This window comes from Geotrypetes seraphini, chromosome 5 (genome assembly GCF_902459505.1).
Source record: "Geotrypetes seraphini chromosome 5, aGeoSer1.1, whole genome shotgun sequence".
Lineage (NCBI taxonomy): Eukaryota > Metazoa > Chordata > Amphibia > Gymnophiona > Dermophiidae > Geotrypetes > Geotrypetes seraphini.
The window spans coordinates 213815471-213834430 of record NC_047088.1 but is presented as its reverse complement, the minus strand read 5'-3'; the positions used below and the strand labels follow the sequence as shown (position 1 = coordinate 213834430).

General features: G+C 39.9%; 1 protein-coding gene across 3 annotated transcripts in view; it reads right to left on the bottom strand.

Moving 5' to 3' along the window:
* The window catches only part of PLA2R1 (phospholipase A2 receptor 1), a 206411-nt gene that overhangs the window by 38519 nt on the left and 148932 nt on the right, over positions 1-18960 (bottom strand). For 2 of the 3 annotated variants that reach the window (XM_033944552.1, XM_033944553.1), the window contains exons 21-25: positions 17881-17998; positions 13328-13455; positions 12713-12863; positions 9095-9333; positions 1916-2084 (exon numbers count right to left, since the gene is read on the bottom strand). In XM_033944552.1, the coding sequence (XP_033800443.1) occupies positions 1916-2084; positions 9095-9333; positions 12713-12863; positions 13328-13455; positions 17881-17998 (805 nt within the window). Of the gene's footprint in view, positions 1-1915; positions 2085-2524; positions 4078-9094; positions 9334-12712; positions 12864-13327; positions 13456-17880; positions 17999-18960 lie in introns of those variants that run through there. The other variant, XM_033944554.1, reaches the window with a different exon arrangement.

Genomic DNA, 18960 nt, shown 5'->3' with positions numbered 1-18960 from the left:
GCCCCAAGTTTGTACCCAAGGCAATGGAGGGAGAAGTGCCTTGCCAGAAGGATGTCAGAAGGATTTGAACTCTGGGTCTGGGTTCTCTAAGTCTCAGCCTATTGCTCTGATCACTTAGCTACTTAAAGGAATAGTTCAGTGATTCCCAAACCTGATCCTGGAGGCATCCCAGAGTCAGATTTTCAGGATATTCAATGAATATCCATGACAGAGATATGCATGCATAAATGCTCAAATTTATTTCAAATATATCATTCCTATGTCATGAAAAGCTTTAAACACCACAAACAAAACTTTAAAACATATTTCAAATTCCAAAGGCAACATAGCAATCTAAGCTACAACGTGTGTTGCATTACCTCATCTTTTCTTAAAAGTAATCAATCATTTAGCAGTGTTTGAATTCTTTAAAAATTTCTCACACTACTCTTTGGTAAGCCCAAATAAAATGAATTGCAACGGCCAGGTGACTCAGTACAGTTGCCTGAACTACTATTTGGACACTTTTACAGTAGGTTGGAGGTAGGCCATGAACTGGCACACCATCCTCAATTTCTGCCATGCTTTCCTCAGTACTTGATTAACTTGCATAGCCGATGTTAGAGGAGATGCTAACTTCAATGAGAGGGCTTAGGATGAAGTTATGAGGTGATAGGCTCCGGAGTAATCTGAGGAAATACTTTTTTATGGAAAGGGTGGTAGATGAATGGAACAGTCTCCCGGAAAAGGTGGTAGAGATAGAAACTATGTCTGAATTCAAGAGGGCCTGGGATAGGCACTTGGGATCTCTCAGAGAGAGAAAGAGATAGAGCTTACTGTGGATGGGCAGACTAGATGGGCCATTTGGCCTTTATCTGCCGTCAAGTTTCTATGTTTCTAACCCCCAACTTTTCACTTCCTGATTAACCATCAACTTCTGGTTCAGGCAGTGTTGCTTGCCTTACTTCTCCAGGATCTCAGTTTTAGCCACATTCAACTTCAAAAAATTATTTACCATCCATGAACAGATGGTTTGCATACAGTCCTCCAATTTTTATTTCATCATGTCCATATTCCCCATAAGGAGAACAACAAATGAACTCAATGTCCCCAGATCCTGGATAGAAATGTAATCAAAAGAAAATAAATAAAAAACATATTTTTTTGTCTAAGTCTTCATCTGCTTCTTTGAGGCCGTTCTCTTCCTTACCTGTCTCACTGCCCTTGTCCATGTCCAGGTTCTAAGGCCCTTCCTCAGTATTTGCGTTTTTAAGTCTCTATCTCTATGGGCCAGCGCTCTTCCTCTAGCTCTGATTTTTCCTCTTCTTCCTCTCTAACTGCCTATGTTTTCAAGCTCAGCCCTAGAGGTGTGTTCCCCATTTCCTAGGGGGCTTATCCATGACTTCCTCACAATTATTTTACAAAAGTTTACCACTTCACAGAATGAATCAATGCTTCCTCTCTAGGCAACACAGAAAAAGAACTACTGATGTAGCCCCACATGATGATAAGAGGTGAGGGAAGACTCTCAAGCTGTGTTTCACTGTTTTAGAAAGCTCTTTGAGTTTTGAGAATTTGTTTATTAATTTTTTTCCAAATCGGGCTCTTTTGGATGTTCATGTTCAGGTTCAATTTATTTAATATACCCCAAATATAAAACCAGAAGGCAAATCTAAGCGGTTTACAATAAAAAAAAAAATTAAAAATAAAAACAAACAAACAAACAAAAAATTAAATAGTGTAAGAACAGAAAGAAAACAAAACGTAAAAAAAACCCCAATTGAGAACATGGGGAGAGGGAATCCACCCATCTGTGAGGACTCTACATCCTACTCATCCTAGGATGGCAAACTAGCTTTATCCATTATGGAATTACAAAGTAGATGGGCACGATTTCAAACGGAAGATTTCACATGTAAAACATCCACCAACTTACTTGGGTGTTCATAGCACACAGCTCCTTGCAAAATCATTTCACAGTCTCCACTAATCCAGTCTCCATCTGTATTTATGTAGACGCAGTTTCCAAGTGACTGTGTATTCTCATCTGCCCAGAAAGTGAACAAAGAAGTGGTACCATCTGCCCATTCAAACTTAAGTCCTTCCTGTAAAAATAGAATAAAATGGATATTTAAAAGGTGTACTACCACTACTTATCACTACTATCATGTTAAAAGCACAAGAATAGCCATATTGTGTCAGTCCAGTGGTGTAGCAAGGGGGTGGGGGCTGCGGACTGCCCTGGGTACCATCTTGGCGGGGCACCGGCACTTCTCCGCCCACCCAGCTACCTCGTTAAATGGTCACTGTCAGCGAGAAGCATCTCTAACCTGCTGCTTGTGCTTGTCTCAGCTATCCCTCTAACATCGTTTAGTAAAAGGAGTCCAAAATGATTAAGGGCTCCTTTTACTAAGCTGCGATAATGGTTTTAGCGCGCGCTAGACCTTAACGCCAGCATTGAGATGGCGTAGTTCTAGCCCCCTAGCCCGGGTTTATTACGCACTAAAAACGCTATCGCAGCTTAGTAAAAGGAGCCCTAAATGTTATTTTTTCACACAGAAATTTTGGGGTCCTTTTAGTAAGCTGCACTGTTTCAAGTTTTATTTTGATTCGATAAATTGCTTATTCCACTTTACTAAGCGAGTTACAATAAAATACATTTAAACATGTTAGTTAAAATTTTAAAACAAAATAGTGGGTTAGACTGACAAACTTACAGACTAATTGATACACAAGGACCGAAGGAATAAAGTTACAAATCAGTGCTTTAAAATAGAAATAGCCACATATGGGAAAAACATTAGGAAGGGAATAGTATAAGCCTGGAGGATAACTATTTTACAATTAAAGTTTAAAAGCATCTTTAAAAAGAAAACTTTTTAAATTATTTTTAAAACGGCTAAGAACATTTTCCTTTCTTAAATATTGAGGCAGAGTGTTCCAAAGCAGCCTATGTTATTATTAGCACAGGGATTTCCTGTGCACTGAGTCCACTTTTAGCCCGGCTGTAAAATGGCCACATTTCCTATTTTTCCTATTAATGACCACACACTAATTTCCCAAAGAGCGTGGCTATTACCGTCACCTATTTTGTAGGCAGTAAGGGCAACATAACATAACAATAGACTCTTGAATCCATATTCTTCACAACGTTCCCTCCGATCAGTCAATCAAAACTTGCTTTCAATCCCATCCTTAAGACATATCAACACCATGCAAACCAATATTTTCTCTGTAACTGCCCCTATGCTGTGGAACTTAGCTCCTAAGCACTAAACGCCTTCAAATCTAACTTAAAAACATTCCTGTTCAAAGATGCCTTTGACCTACGATCGTCCTTTTAAGAATGTTTTACATGCATATTATACCTGCATTAACATCAGTTTCTATGTTTTCCCTGTCTTATGGTCTTCCCTTATTTGTTCTTTTCTATCCGAATAATGTAGTTCTTCCCCATTTTTCCTTTTGTCCCAGTTTCAGTTTCTGGTTTATTTTGTGGTTCATATTTATCTGTGGTTCTTTCTTTTGATTATGTATATATATATATATATACATATATATATATTTTTTTAAATGTTCTCCCCTTTGTTTTAACTATGTAAACCAACTTGAAGCTTGATTAGGTGGTATATAAAATGTTTTAATAAACTTGTATAACAATTTATTTCTAAATCACAATTACCTTGCGGTTCAATGCAGTTTAAACAAAAATAGAACTGAACATTATCAGTGAATTACATTTAAATAACAATTTCAGTAATATTCAATAATCTGCAAATATTTAGAAAATAAGTTTTTTAAAAAGTTTTCTAAAATGCATATGTCATAGACATTCTAACCAATGGCCCAATGTGCCACATGATAAGATTTGGACAAGTTCCTGGAGGAAAAGTCCACATACAGCTGTTGAGACAGGCATGGGAGAAGTCACTGACTGTCCTGGATCAGTGGCATGGAATACTGCTACTATTTGGGGTTTTGCCAGGCACTTGTGACTTGGATTAGCCTCCGTGAAGACCGGATACTGGGCTATTCTTATATTCTTATAATTGCTGATTTATAAATCTTGATTGAATATAACCTTTGACTGCTGGGAATCTAAAAAAGGATAAATTATGGAAGGAAAATCCTTGGAAAGCAAATAAAAAATTATTCATTAAATATTTTGGAAATAAACCATGCAGCATTTTATAAAGAAAAATACCTAAACATAAATAACTCTACCCTCCATTGGAAGCCAATACAATTTTTGATAAAATGGGGGATACATGTTCAAATTTCTTCAAAATAAAAATCAGTCTAACTGCTGTATACTGAACAATATATAATACCACACTAACCTACAATGCAGCTGTGCTGATTTAACATATGGCATGCCCCTCTCTCCCTCGCTAAAAAATAAAATCTGGGGTTTTTTTTAGCATGTGGGTTGCATGAGCTGATTCCAAAACTACTATGTGACATCTGAATGTCACCTTTTTAACCTGTGGTAAGCATGCATTAAAGGACCCCTTAATCTACATGTAGCTTTTTTGATAGGGAATAAATGGTAGACATCATACTAACTATCAACATTAAGAAATTTGTTTCCTATTCTAGCATCTGTACAGAACATAGCTATAAAAAAATAAATATTCAAATTCCTATAGTATCACCTTAGTAACGGTTACATTGAATCTCTTTACTGCCAGATATTTGTGAAGTAACAAAACCCTGCAAATAACCCATGTAGCAAACCTTCCAGAGCATAAAAGCTCTGGTATACCTTTCTTCCTACTGAACCCAGGATTTTCTGGTCTTTTCCTAGAGGAACATTAAGATGAGATCTGTAGGTTTTTGGATTTCTTTTGTGCTGTTTCTGAGACTATGGAAATGATGAGGCAACTGAACTTGGTCATGGTCCGGTGTCTTGTGGACCTTATATTTAAGTGTAGACCCCTGGATGCAGCAGGCGATAACAGAGGCATTTGCCAAATTCCTAGCTGAACATCCTGCGGGATATGATGCATCGAAAAGGCTATAAACTTCTGAGGGGTACTGCAGGCCTGCAAGATTGCTTGAAAATTTTACTTGGCATTGGGTAGATCCCAACTCTAGAAGTTTACAGATTTTTCTTTTTCTTTGGAGAAAATGGAGGGTAAGAGTAGTCCTCTGTCCATTTATGATCTTGTGGTATATCAGGAGATAGTAAGGTAGGGCTGGCAGACTGCAGAGAGCTGATGTCATCCTAGAAGTCACTCAGGGGAGTCACTCAGGATAAAAGATGCATAGTAGGCACAGGTGTATAGTGGTAGGGACCAGGGTTCAGGTTCAGGCATGGGTGGGTGGACCTGGCTCAGAGGAAGAAGATGACTGACATCATGGGGAGGAACAGGAACAGGTGGAGTGCCGACTGTTGACTGCTGGAGGTACTATCTGAGATGAATATCTGTAGAAGAAGCAAGAATGAGCTACTTGTGACTGGGCCAGAAAGGGAAAGACAGAGGGACCTGAACATTAGGCATGAAGAGAGACACTGATTCTGACAATATAGAGAAGGTGCCCTTTAAGAGCAGCTAAACCATCATAGCCACACCATCTAAAAAAACCATCAGTATCTACCTTTATATTTAAAACAAGGTTTAATATTTTAAAGCATAATGTCCAACTATATCTCCTTATACAATTTTGTAGGGTGATTACGACTGTAGATGTTAATTATCAAAATTTTAGAGAGGGGTGGGGTGGAGCCAATTGACTAGTGCCCTAAAAATTAACTGAGGAGAGTCTGTGACAGAAGATTCACCGAGTGAGTACTCTTGCATCAGTCCTGTTTTCCCCCTCACTACTCACCTCTTAATCCTACCTACTAGCTTTCCATCTTCCACTCTCACTCTTCCCGTCAATCCAGTTCTGTTGTCTCTCACTCATCCCCAACCTTCTTATTTTCCTCTGCCTGTCATTCAATCATAAAACCCTATTTCCATAACCTTCTCCAGCCCTCAACTACCTTCCTCTGTTTCTCACCTCATTAGCCTCAGTTCATTCCTTGTAATTCATTCTCTCTTTAGTCTCCAGCCTTTCTTTCTGTTGCTTACACACTACTCAGCTTCCTATACCTAAGTTCATCTCTTCCCTGGCTCCTCCGTGTCCTCCTTCTGTCACTCTTCCACAGACTTATCCACTTCTACCCTCTCATCCCTTCCCCCAGCATCTCTACATCCTTCACAGTTTCATACCATCTCTATACCCCACTCCACCTTTCAATATTCCAGGCCATCTAAACACTTCTACAAATATCATTGCCACCCAATCTCATAGTCCTCATTCCATCACCAAGCCTCCCACACTCCAATCCAGTCCCTGTTCTCTCTTTTCTGCAAATCTCATTCCTGAAAGTCTTCCTCAAGTTCCTGTCATTTAACACAACCACTGCACAAGGATCACCCCCTTCTTCTTCATGTCCCCCAAGACTTCCCATTCCCAATGCTTTTTACCTCTGGCCCCTTTCAATTTCTTTTTTCACCAATGCCCCTTTTAAAACTCACCCTCTCCAACCAATGATCAGAGCTGGCAGGAAAGAGAGAGAGGAGGAGGAGGGAGCAGAAGCCCACATTTCTGACACAGTGGTCACCATTGCCACAAAAGAGCCAAATACAACATTTCCACACTGGGCTGTAGTAGCAGTGATTGAAGTGGCAGCACAGTACTTATAGCATACTAGTATTTTAGCCCGTTACATTAACAGGTGCTAGAATATATGTCTGTCTGTCTGTCTTTATTTCCGTCTCTCTCTCTCTTTCTGTCCTGCTGTCTTTCTTTCTGTCTGTCTCTGTCCCTGGCCCCCTTTGTCTGTCTGTGTCTCTCCCTGTCCCTGTGTCTTTCTTCTTTTCTTTCTGTCTCCCTTCCTCCCCCTGGTGGTAGAATATATGTCTGTCTTTCTTTCTGTTTCTCTCCATACCCCTGTCTTTTTCTTTCTGTCTCTCTTCCTCCCGCTGTCTTTCTTTCTGTCTCTCTCCCTCCCTGGCCCCCTTTGTCTGTCTGTCTTTCTGTCTCTCTCCCTGCCCCTGTCCCTGTGTCTTTCTTCCTATCTCCTTCCCTACTTCCCTGTCCAGCGGCTGCAGCATTCCCTCTCCCTCTATTTACCGCGAGAGTAGCCTGCACGGAACTAACAGCCCGAGCCCCCAGCAGTGTAACTTCCCGGCAGCTCCTCTCACGATCGCCCCCTTCTCCGACGCAGGAGTGGCTCGTGAGAGGAGCCGCTGCAGCGTCTTTGAGAAGTTGAAAAAAACTTTGGCCCGTCTCCGTGCTCAGCCGCGGTGGGCTACAGCTGCCGCGGCCTGCAGCCGCCGACAGCCGCCGCAGCCAACATCCGCCTTGCCGTATTTTTTTTTTGTTGAAAGATGCGGCGGTGGCTCCTCTCATGATCCCCACCTGCATCGAAAGTCCGAAGCAGGCGGGGATCGTGAGAGTAGCCACCGCTGCGTCTTTCAGAGAACCATAAGCCGCGCATGCGCACTTCCTATGGGTCGCTACAGCTCACGGAAAATGGACTCACGCGGCCTAGTTTTTTATTATATTAGATAATGCTGGAAACAAGGGAGCAGCAGACTTACAACTTTTCCTGCTTGGGTTGGCAGCATCAGTGATCATTTGTGTGTTTGTGGGGTGGGGGGAGAAAGGGAAAGTAGAAATAGGGGGGGTTAGTTCTAGAGATCTGCACTCTCATCAGTCTGCCAGCACACATTTTTGTTAAGGAAACATGGGCTTGCTATGGCACTTTTTGGTCTCACATCTCCCAACTCTTGCTATCACAGTGGTTGAACACCGATTCATTAGTCTAATCCAAACCATCACCAAGCTAAGTGTCACCTTGGATGGTTGTAGGGGTATCCTCCATGCAATAGAACACTTCACACCTGAGCTTGATCTCTCTTCCCTCATCACTCTTAGTCCTCATGCATCTCTCTGATGACCAGGACTGGCATTTCCATCTGACTCTCTTTCTTGCAACTGTGCCAGCGTCTCTTGAAGCCTATACAGGTCACTAATCAGCTATTTCAACTGTGAGCGTCTGTTCTGTCCCCAAATTCATGTGAACAGAGTGCTATTTAAGATGTAAATAATGTACACTGTTGTAAGCTTAGCAAGTGGAGCCTCTGGCTCTCAGTGTGCATGGCTGCTGCACAGACTTATTTTAGAAATGTAAACAGTGAGTGTGTGTGACTTTAAGCCAAACACCCAGAGTACATTGGGGAAGCATGCAACTGTAGTCTCTCTCTCTCTTCTGTGAAGAAACAGGGTCCATCTTTAGCTACCACATGCTGTAGAGAAAGCATAGATAGGACAATGTTTCCCCAATCTGTTTTCACACTTTGGTTTTGTTATTCTCTTAATTTGAGTCTGTTAGTAGAATTAGCTTGTGAGAGAAGCTAAAGTATTACTTTTAGCATAGGGTCTGTGCTAAAACATTCCTGGCTTTTCCTATATCTAGGATGTGTCACTAGAAGTGTGGAATCTGTGAAAGATGAAGCTGCTTCAAAATCTGCAGAATAGTGAGTGTGTTTATTCTTTGTTTTAAATTTGATATTAAAGAAATCTGTTCATGAATCAGAGTCTAGCCTGGTAATATTCGGGCTACAAATTCAAAGAGTTAAACTGGCTTACAATCAATCAGAGTATTGAGAGGTCAAGCACAGCGCCTCTGCGCCTTTGAAGCCTTGTGTGCTTCAAATAGCTGATGAGTGAACCATGCAGTTTACTGGACAGAAAGGCCATGGCAGAAGATGGGGCACTGCTCCTCTATCTTGGCACCATCTTCTCTGGTTTGTCCACTTGCTGACGCGGCCCTAAGTGTAGTCATTAGGTTCTGCATGAGACCTTTTTGTTGACCTCTAAGTGACCTCTACTTTACTAAATGTTTTTAGTCTTGCCAAATAAATGGCATTATTGCTATCTTTAAAAAAATAATCTTCATGTGTAAGTATGTCACAAATTTACTATTTATAAATCATACTCTTGTACAGTATTTCTATTATCAATTATTTCTTATGTTGCTTAATGACCCATTTGGGAACTTTGTGAATTATGCAATATAAACCACGTTAAAATAAATATATAAATTAAACATACATACATTCAAGCTGAAAAGCCCAATCCAATGAGAATATCCTAGTCGGTCTACGATGACTGTGAGAAAAGATTGATGATACTGATCTGCAATGCTGACCAAATCTGTTCCAATCTCTTTGCATGTTTTCAGTGCATCATACCATGTCATATTTCCATTGATTATTCTGTAAGTTCTGTTTCCATACTCTAAGACGTCTGGCACTGGGTACATGTCAGTTGTACTGATAGTGTGGCTGGATTGCTCTGTTAAAAATAAAAGTTTTCATGCTCTCCTCTATGATGTAGCTTTTCATGTTCACCGTGGAAAGTCCTAAAAGGATCGACTGATACTTTGAGACATGCGAAGCAGTAATTTTAGAAAGAACTATAAATAGGACTTGAGATGTCCATAAGAATTGCCACTTCTGGATCAGACCAGTGGTCCATCGTGCCCAGCAGTCGCCCTTAGGTCAAGTATTCTCAAGTTCCACTAGTATTTTAGAACAGGGGCTGCTGACTTAGAGACTGTTCTAAAATACACGAAGAGAAGGATGTTTATGGCTGTGGCAGAAGGATCCATTTTAGAATCTTAAATGTCCAAAATATCAGTAAGTCGAAAACGGGCCAGCGCAACATAAATGCTTATGTGCCAGAACATAAATGTTTACATTAGCTATTTTTGAAATATAAAAGTTTATTTTTCATGAAACTATCACAGAGTCCAATATTCCTTTCTGATTTTGCTTTGGGGAGAGGGATTAATAATAATAATAATAATAATAGTTTATATACCACAGGACCGTGAAGTTCTATGCGGTTTACAAAGATTAAAAGATGGTACAAATTGATTAAACTTAACAGAGGTGAAAGATAGTGGTTAACAGCTCAAGGGAACAGTTATTGAAGAGAAAGAGTTGTACTGGTCAGCTGTCTAGATACTTCAGGAACAGATGTGTTTTTAGGCGTTTCCTGAATTCCTCATAAGAGAAGCGACTGTCCCTAATCCATCCAGTGGAGCGCTGTTCACCACTGTTCCCTCTAAGCTAATGGGAGCCCTCCACCTACAGTTGATAACCAACTCTATTTCATACCAACATTTTAGGAAATTGCTTAAGACTTTTCTGTTTAAAACATTTTTGACAGCTAAGTTTGTATATCACTGTTTGTACAGTCTTTTTTTTCTATTGTTAACTGCATCGAAATGCAAGATCTTGTGTTATATAAATAAACTTTTATGTTATGTTATGTTATGTTGTTATTGTCCTGCCAGTAGGGGGTGCTATTTCACTACCACATTTTCAATAAAGAAGGATAGGCAAGTTCTGAAGGACTCCAGGATGTCCATAGTGATTGAAATCATACTACCCCCCTATAGGTAGCAAAGTAGTTGGAGGACACCCGCTTGTCTTGGAGGGAACAATGCTGCTCACTACAAGCATTTTTCTTAAACCTAGAAGTCCCAAGTAGCAAGTGTTAAAGGATGCAAACTTAAAAAATATCATCAGCATCTTCTTTCATATCAAGCAGCAGCATGGGGCAAAGATCTAGATCAATTGCTTATTTCTACTGAAATTTATGGGGAATTTAGAAAACATCTAAAAACACATTTATTTAGTAGTTAATTTGTAAAATTTTAGATTATGTAATTATCAGATTTTAGGGTTTTTAGCTATTGGTTCTTACTTTTTAATTTCCTTCTGCTTTTATTGTATTTCAAATGTATTTTAAATTGTGAAAACCGCATAGAACTTCACGATTTTGCGGTATATAAATAAACTGTTGTTATTATTATTATTATTATTAAATAAATCATCAGTCTTTTTGGACAAACACGTGCATTTCTCTGTTGAAATAGGGAACACATGTTTACTTTTGGGCCTTCTTGCCAAATGCACATTTTTCAATGTTAGATGTGAATAGTCTGACTTTCTAAAATTGGGATTTAGATACTTATGCAATATAAATATCTAAATACTGGGTTTTCCACATCTGAAAGCTAAATAGTGCTTCTAAAATAAGCACCACATCAATTTAGATATGGTTTCAAACACAAAGAAATGGCACCTCAACTCTTTAAAATTAAAAATATCAGTACACTACTAACAAATGGGATTTTTTCCACAATATTAGCTCATTTAATTAGTATTTAAATTGAATTCATAGCACTTTTTTGTGGTAAAGTCTACACAAAATTGTATATTTTATTGCAAAAATCGCTATTACACATTCCCAGTTCAGTAATAATAGCTTTCAAATTGCAATGGACAGACAGAACGCAATATCATCACAACTCTCAGCCTCAAGTATGAACTAATAATGTCTTTAAAAACCGAGAAACTTTTAGCAATAAAAAAGTAATTAACCCCAAAATAACATATCCCACTTTAGGCTGTAGAACAGGAAAAACATCATAGTTGTGAAAAAATTACACAGTCACATTCTACTGACCCTAGAACACACACAACTTTCAAAAATGAAAGTCGCCTCCTCAAACTTTTATAGCCTTTATCTCTGTTTTTTTGGAACACCGCTTTTGGTATCTTTTTCTCAAAGTGAGTCACATACTCATTGTGGCTATTCTAAAACCCTGACTGGCTAAATGTGTTCCGCAAACTGTGTGCCGCAACACACTGGCGAGGAGGAGAGCTGTGCACACTGGCTGACTGCCTACAGGACGTGCCTTGGTCCTGTAGGTAGTCAGCCAGCGCAGATGACTCTCCTCCCCGCACTTCCCGGATCCCTCCACCGAAGCGGGTCGCAGCCAGATGGGCCTCCGCACATGTATGCGTGCGACGTCATCACGTCGGTGTCCGCGCACTTCAGGGTGCCTTCCGGCTGGGGCACTGGATTTAATGTGCCGCTGGCTGGAAAGTTTGCAAGAAACTGGCCTAAGTGAAGAATCACTGGCTTCAACCTAACTGCCTGACAAGGCTCCTCCCCAGAGGTTGTAATCACATCCTTTTACAGTATTCTCAGCCCAAACGAACCCATGGAATCAGATGAGATCTGATTTCCGAATCAAACCGGTTTATTGTTCCAGTGGCTGAAATTTATTTATTTATTTAATTCGTTTTATATCTCGTCTTCCCCAGAGAGCTCAGAACGGATTACAAGGTAACATGCATAATATTTGGACAAACGAGTTATATAATGACAATTAGTCAAATGGGGGTACAGTGATAATTGCACAGTATATTCTAATGCACACTGCATTACAAATGTAAATAAAGGCACAAGTGAAAGAATGTGATACTTGAGTTTAAACCACACAAACTGTGGGTCATTTTTACGAAGCCGCACTAGTGAGCGCCGTGCAGCAAATGCACTAAAGTCCTTTAAATCCCTGCCATGCAGGCCCATGCTGAGTTGTTTGATAAAAGAGGCCCTGTGTTTCTACTGTGAAAAAATGTAAAAATATAATTTGCAGAAATTCATATTTGTATTGCTCTATGGCAAAGAAGTCTGCTAGTGGGAAGAATGCTTGAAATTTGTTTGATCCTTCACATATCACTGTTCTTGGAGTTGTGTATTACTGTCATATGTTAATGAACATAAGTTGGGAAAACATGTGCATTAAAAATAAAAGCAATCCCAGAGCATGATCAGCACAGCAGCACCTTCTGAGGCGCATTCGGTAGGTTACCTTGAGCTTTTTCACAAACAAACCCGTGACCTTCACTGTGACAGTCTTCAAGGTACCATTTCCCCGTGACATGAAAATTATGATGATTTGACATCAAGGGGCACAATGGCGTTTTGTCTGTTTTATTAAAGCTGTCATCATCACTGTGATCCTGCAATCAAGTAAAGTTGTTGAAAATAGCATTCTGTGCCACTAACAGATACCAATGTGAGCAGAAATAACAGAAAGGTACATGGGTGCAACAGAAAACAGGGAAATAAGCAGCTGTTCTTAGAAATATTATCATATTCCATGACCCTAAAAGCTGTATTTATTTCATTAAGCTGAATAAATGAAGATTTCTTGAACTATTAAGTATTTCTTTAGCTGTCATAAGTATAGAGAAGTACTTTCCCTAAGACTGGCTTAAGCCATGATCCAGTTAAGGCTTTAGCTCAGGGCACTTGAGATAAAGGGCACCAAAATCTCTTGTCTCTGAGATCACTGGTTTACCCTAACATTGAGTAGAAAGAGAGAGGGGGTGGGAGTGGAGGGTGGGGGGGCGCAAAAGCACAAGTTGGCTCAGGGTGCCACCTCCTCTTGAGCTGACCTTACCTTTTCCATCGCAAGACTTACTTTTTCTACTTTGATTGATGGAGACCAGTTTGAATATGGATTTCCAACATCCCAGTTTAGATTATCGTAGTTCTTTATCCTAATCCATACACTGCTCTTTAGGTCAAGAAGTTGCATTGTTATGAAAGCTGTGAAAAAAGGCAGCACAAATCCTCCAATTTTATACCATCCAAGAAAAATTACTTTGTATGAACAGAAGACAATCTTGATTTTTTTACCCTCCAAATCATCTTCCCATAGTTTAAACCTAACTATAAGAAGTGATAGCATGTGATGATCTTAAGGTGGCCTAGCAGGTTGCAAAGGTGATGGCAAAAGCTAGAAGGATGCTAGGGTGCACAGGGAGAGATATAGCCAGTAGGAAAATGGAGGTATTGTTGCCCCTGTACAAGACGCTGGTGAGACTTCATTTAGAATAGTGTGTACAATTCTGAAGACCGCATGTTCAAAAAGTTATAAACATGTTGGAGTCGATCCAGAGGAAGGCAACTAAAATGGCTGGTGGTCTTCATCATAAAGGTGTACCGGGACAGACTTAAAAATCTAAATATGTATATTTTGGAGGAAGTGCGGGAGAGAAGAGATATAATAGAGACATTTAAATACCTACGTAAGTGGTATAAATACACATGAGGCGAGTCTCTTTCAATTGAAAGAAAACTCCAGTATGAGAGGGAATAGAATGAGGTTAAAAGGTGATAGGATCAGGAGTAATCTAAGAAAATACTTTTCTACAGAAAGGGTGGTAGATGCATGGAATAGTCTCCCCGTAGAAGTGGTGGAGACAAAGACTATCTGAATTTAAGAGAATGGGACATGCACAGGGGATCTCTTAAGGAGAGGAGGAGATAATGGATGTTGTGGAAGGGAAGACTGGATGGGCCATTTGGCCTTTATCTGCTGTCATGTTTCTATGACTACAGCTATCTCGAAGAGAACTAGGTCAAATCTCAGTCTGGTGCAAATGCAATACCAGGCACTATTGATTCTGTGAAAACCTTTCTCTAATGCTGACTACTTCCAATGCATCAGAGGAAAGGACTTGCCAGGGCTGTTTTGAGGCTGCCTCTTGCTGACCGGCTGCACTCATGTAAGGAAGGGAGAGAAGGAAGGAGGGAGGAAGCAAAGCAATTAGCGGCTCAGGACTGCCACCTGCTTCTGCCACTTCGGGGCTTGAGGGAGGGAGGGGGGCTTTGCAGCTCAGGACCACTGCCACGCTGGTACTTTGGGGCAGGAGGGAATTGAGAGGGTATTAGACAAGATTTCTAACACACTCTCAATTAACCAGAAAAACAGCTATCTGGTATCCACCAATCCCTGTGGGTGCCAGATAACTGAGATTCTACTGTACCAGGAGGCTTTTCTTGTAGCTGAAAATCCTACAGTGAACTGGAAGACAAGTGTAGAGCACAAGTCAGTCAGAAGTATATATCAAGTTTCATTAGAGCGGTTTACATGTCATCCCAAATCAGGCAAAAGAGAGAGAGAGAATGAGATTAGAAGAAATGAACTCCATCAATAATAAGCAAGTATAAGAGAAAGAAGTGAAGAAGGGAAGTATATAGCTCTTGTGCCAGTGTACTGAGATGCTCATCATCTACCACTGCCCAGAGTGATGAGGCAGAGGTGACTGAAGAGATGTAATGTGTCAGTCGTGAAAGGTGTTCCAAAATAACAAGGCTTTAAGAGAGATTCGAAAATCAGAATAGAAAGAGAAAGATCTAATTTCAGGTGGTAAGGAATTCCATTGTAAGGCCCATGACAATGAAAATCTTTGTGTGAATGGAATCATGGCAGATCTGGTGAAGGGATGGCACATACGAGGGCTGTTCAAAAAGTATCAGACATTTATTCATTAAAAATACTCTTATTCACTTACAACAATCTTATACTAATCTCCTTCAAAGTAGTCCTCTTGGGCTGTCACACATTCTTCCAACGGTTCTGCCACTATTGGAAGCAGTCCTGGAATGCCTCTTTTGAGATTGCTCGCAACTGCTCCATCGCATTCTGCATGTCTTCTCTTGACTGAAATCTGGTCCCTTTCAGGGGCATTTTCAGCTTGGGGAAAAGCCAGAAGTCACACGGAGCCATGTCGGGAGAGTAGGGAGCCTGAGGAATCACAGGTGTGTTGCGTTTGGCCAGGAAACTCTATATCAAATGTGAAGAATGGGCAGGTGTGTTATTGTGATGGAGCTTCCAATTGCCCGCTGCCCACAGGTCCGGCTGTTTGCGTTATGAAGTGATGTGTTACAAAGCGACGAAGCGTTATGAAGGCGACGCAGAACCTTATGGTAGTACCCCTTGGTGATTCGACGATCCTGCATCACCAGGGTCCTCACTTGGTCAATGACGATCTCATTTCGAGGAGGCTTTGGATTTGGTCCGAAATGTATTACATAAAATGAAGAAATGTGCAAAAGTCAAGCATGCCTCAGGAAACGATCACATTCAACATGTAGAAAGTTATATTACAATATAAACGACTGGGTTAGATCAAAAAAGCCTAGTTCCAAAAAACAGAATCACAAATAAACAGATAGAGGAACCAGTTCAAAAAATACTTTCAAAAAGTATTTTTTGAACTGGTTCCTCTATCTGTTTATTTGTGAAAGTTATATTACAACATTAGAGAGATTCTCGGTGAACTGTAGAAGCAATGGGGAAGAAGAATTAGCTGCTGCCTTTAATTTGTTTGCAGAGTTCTCAAGAGAATTATTGAAGCCGATGAAAAATTTGCTTCAGAGTATAAATCACAACATCTACTTTTTCCTGGACAATTTGAAGAAGGGAGACTTAAAAGAAGTCAAAGGGGATTTAAGAAAGCCTTTTGAGAAAGCATGGAAAGACTATGAAAACTTTAAGATCTTCTAACATCAGATCCTATTGTCTGACTGGAATTGTTGAGAAGTTCATATCTTGTCTCTATCTCTGTTTTTTATCTTTTCTATCTTTACCATTTTAATTATTGTTTCTCAGGTATTTTAGTTAGATTGTGAGCCTTCGGGACAGTTAGAGAACTTCCAAGTACCTATCTTTATTTTTATTTTATTACATCTTTAATGCATCTTTATTGTAAACCGCTTTGAACCTCACGGTATAGCGGTATATAAGAAATAAAATTAAATTAAATTTCTGGATGTTGAGGGCCTACCAGAATGTGTTTCACTCTCCACTGATATGCGGCCATCTCTGAAGCAGTTGTACCACTCCTTTATCTGTGTGGTACCCATTGCTTCATCTCCGAAGGCCTGTTGAATCTTGCGGATCGTTTCTATTTGGGAATCACCAAGCTTTACACAAAATTTAATGTAGTAGCGTTGTTCAACTTTTTCTGTCATTTTGTCAAAAATGAAACTCGGATGGCGCTCACTTACACTTCCTCAATCAATCATCGGCGGTCTGCCGGCAACTGACAGCTTCTGAAGGCAGGAAAAAATTCAAGCATGCACATTAGAGTCGCCTACCTTCGTGCACCAAATCATGCCTCCCTAGCTTTATTTGTTTACGCAAGAAAAATTAAGGTCTAATACTTTTTGAACAGCCCTTGTATAGCAAGTTGGATTGGGAAGACCTTAGGGTTCTGGTTGCAGTGTATGGTATTATACTGTATATTGAGAATGATTTGAGGGATGTGCCTGAGTGATAGACCTTATGGACTATTCTTCTTTTCACTAGCACTGACACAACTCTGTATTAACCCTGCAGTGATTCTGGCATAGTTTATGTTTGCACTCACTCAGGAACACTGAAAGTAATACTGATTTATTTGCGTCTGAATGCCTCAGGCTGAACTAGTCTCAGCTCTGCTCTGTTGCATGCATTGAGGTGTATTTTGACTTCTCTAAGACAAGTAGAATTATATCTTGCAAATCTAGTTTAGCCTGTCCCAGATGAAATGCTGCAACTCAGGGACCTGTGTCATTGCAAAACTGAGGCGGAGAACATTTTTTGTATGAAAGATATTGCTGTATATTGGAAGATGCTTTTTATTATGCAATTCTGGGCACTGAATGAAAATTCTTCACACAACTTACCGAGAATAACATTTTTAGCCTACAAGGAACAACTGTAATGCAAACATCTCTAAATGATGAATCACCTTTCCAAGTAAAGTTAAGTACCGGATTAAGGAGACAGCGTAATTTGTCTCTCTTTATTTATTGTGCAGGATTAATGTATAGGTCTTTGTCTATGGCCAAAAATATTGTCTTAGATATAAACAGTACAATTTCAAAATAGCATCTGTTCAATAATTTATAACACATTTGGAGGTACTTTACTGCAGACAATTCTTTTTTGTGTGTGTCTTAAAATATGGCACCATCACAAATTTCATTGCAAACACAAAATACTTGCAAATTTGCAAGATTTTTATAAGCATTTTCGCTCTCCTCCCTCAGATCTTAAATCTAGACCTAAAGCTTGCAGGCCATAATAGGACTGTAAATGCTGAATTATAGGTTGGTTTCTTGGAGTTTTCAAATTTGTAACAAACTAATATTACCAAAAAAAAAAAAATAATAATAAAATCCACATTGGATTTAAATTACCTTGCTCCACTTGATTGTCAACAGATGCAAGCTTTGCACCATGATCTCTGCAGTAAGCGTAGGCAGAAAACCAGTCCACTTGTTCTTTATGTTCCTCAGGCATATGCACTAGAAAACACTGATCCCAAAATAAACAAAACAAAAAAAAATCTATAAGCTGGTTCATTTTTATTTAAAGATTGCCATGACAATGTCTTCTAAAAGAACTGCACGTTTAATGCAACTATTTCTGCATATTTATTTATTTAGATTTCTAACCAAAGAAAATTATATCAAATGGAGAAGGGGATGCTCTTTCTTTTCTTCTCTCCACCTGCACAGTGCAGGTTCAGAAATGCTAACCTTCACTTGTTAGCCATCTTTTGGGAGCCTCATCTCTGATTTAATAGTAAAAGGTATGGTTTTACAGTGAAATAGAACTGTTATTCAAAGCCTTTTGGCTGAAGACCCCATCATGTTACTGAAGGAGGATAATTTTATGCTTAGATCTGGACCTGACAAAAATGGTAAAAGCATGATGATGTCACCCAGAAAAAAATCCTACGCACTGGAGCTCTCACCTATTCTAGGACAAGCCTTTGGTTTGTCCTGAGCATGTGCGGGCATTCTTACACTGGATAGGACTCCTCCCCTCCCCTTCACTCCATACTATTGCTAGCTATTATTGACTGTTGAATGGAAGATGGTCAAGTAAGTGTGGCTATGTGCTGCTTCTGACTACAGAGAACCCCTAGCACAATATAGCAATTCCCAAGTTGTGGATTACCCTTTTTTGCGGTTGGAAGATTAATAGGCAAAAAGGTTACAGAGAACTGCTTGACTGAAGTCAAGGTCTTGAGTGGCCTTGCAGGTATCTTCAAGGGGGATAGCTCTGAGTTGGCTGTAGAGGCCACTGTAGCCTCGAGGCAATGGCAATGATTTTTTAACTGGGAGCTGGGCTTCTAAATGTCAATAGGAGATGTATTTGCAAGCAGAGACTCAGTAGGAAATGATTTGTTTGGAAGCTAGTGAGCCTGTTTTTATGGGATTGAAAGTAATGAATAGCTGTGATGACGTCCTCAAGGGTACTCTCTCTCCAAG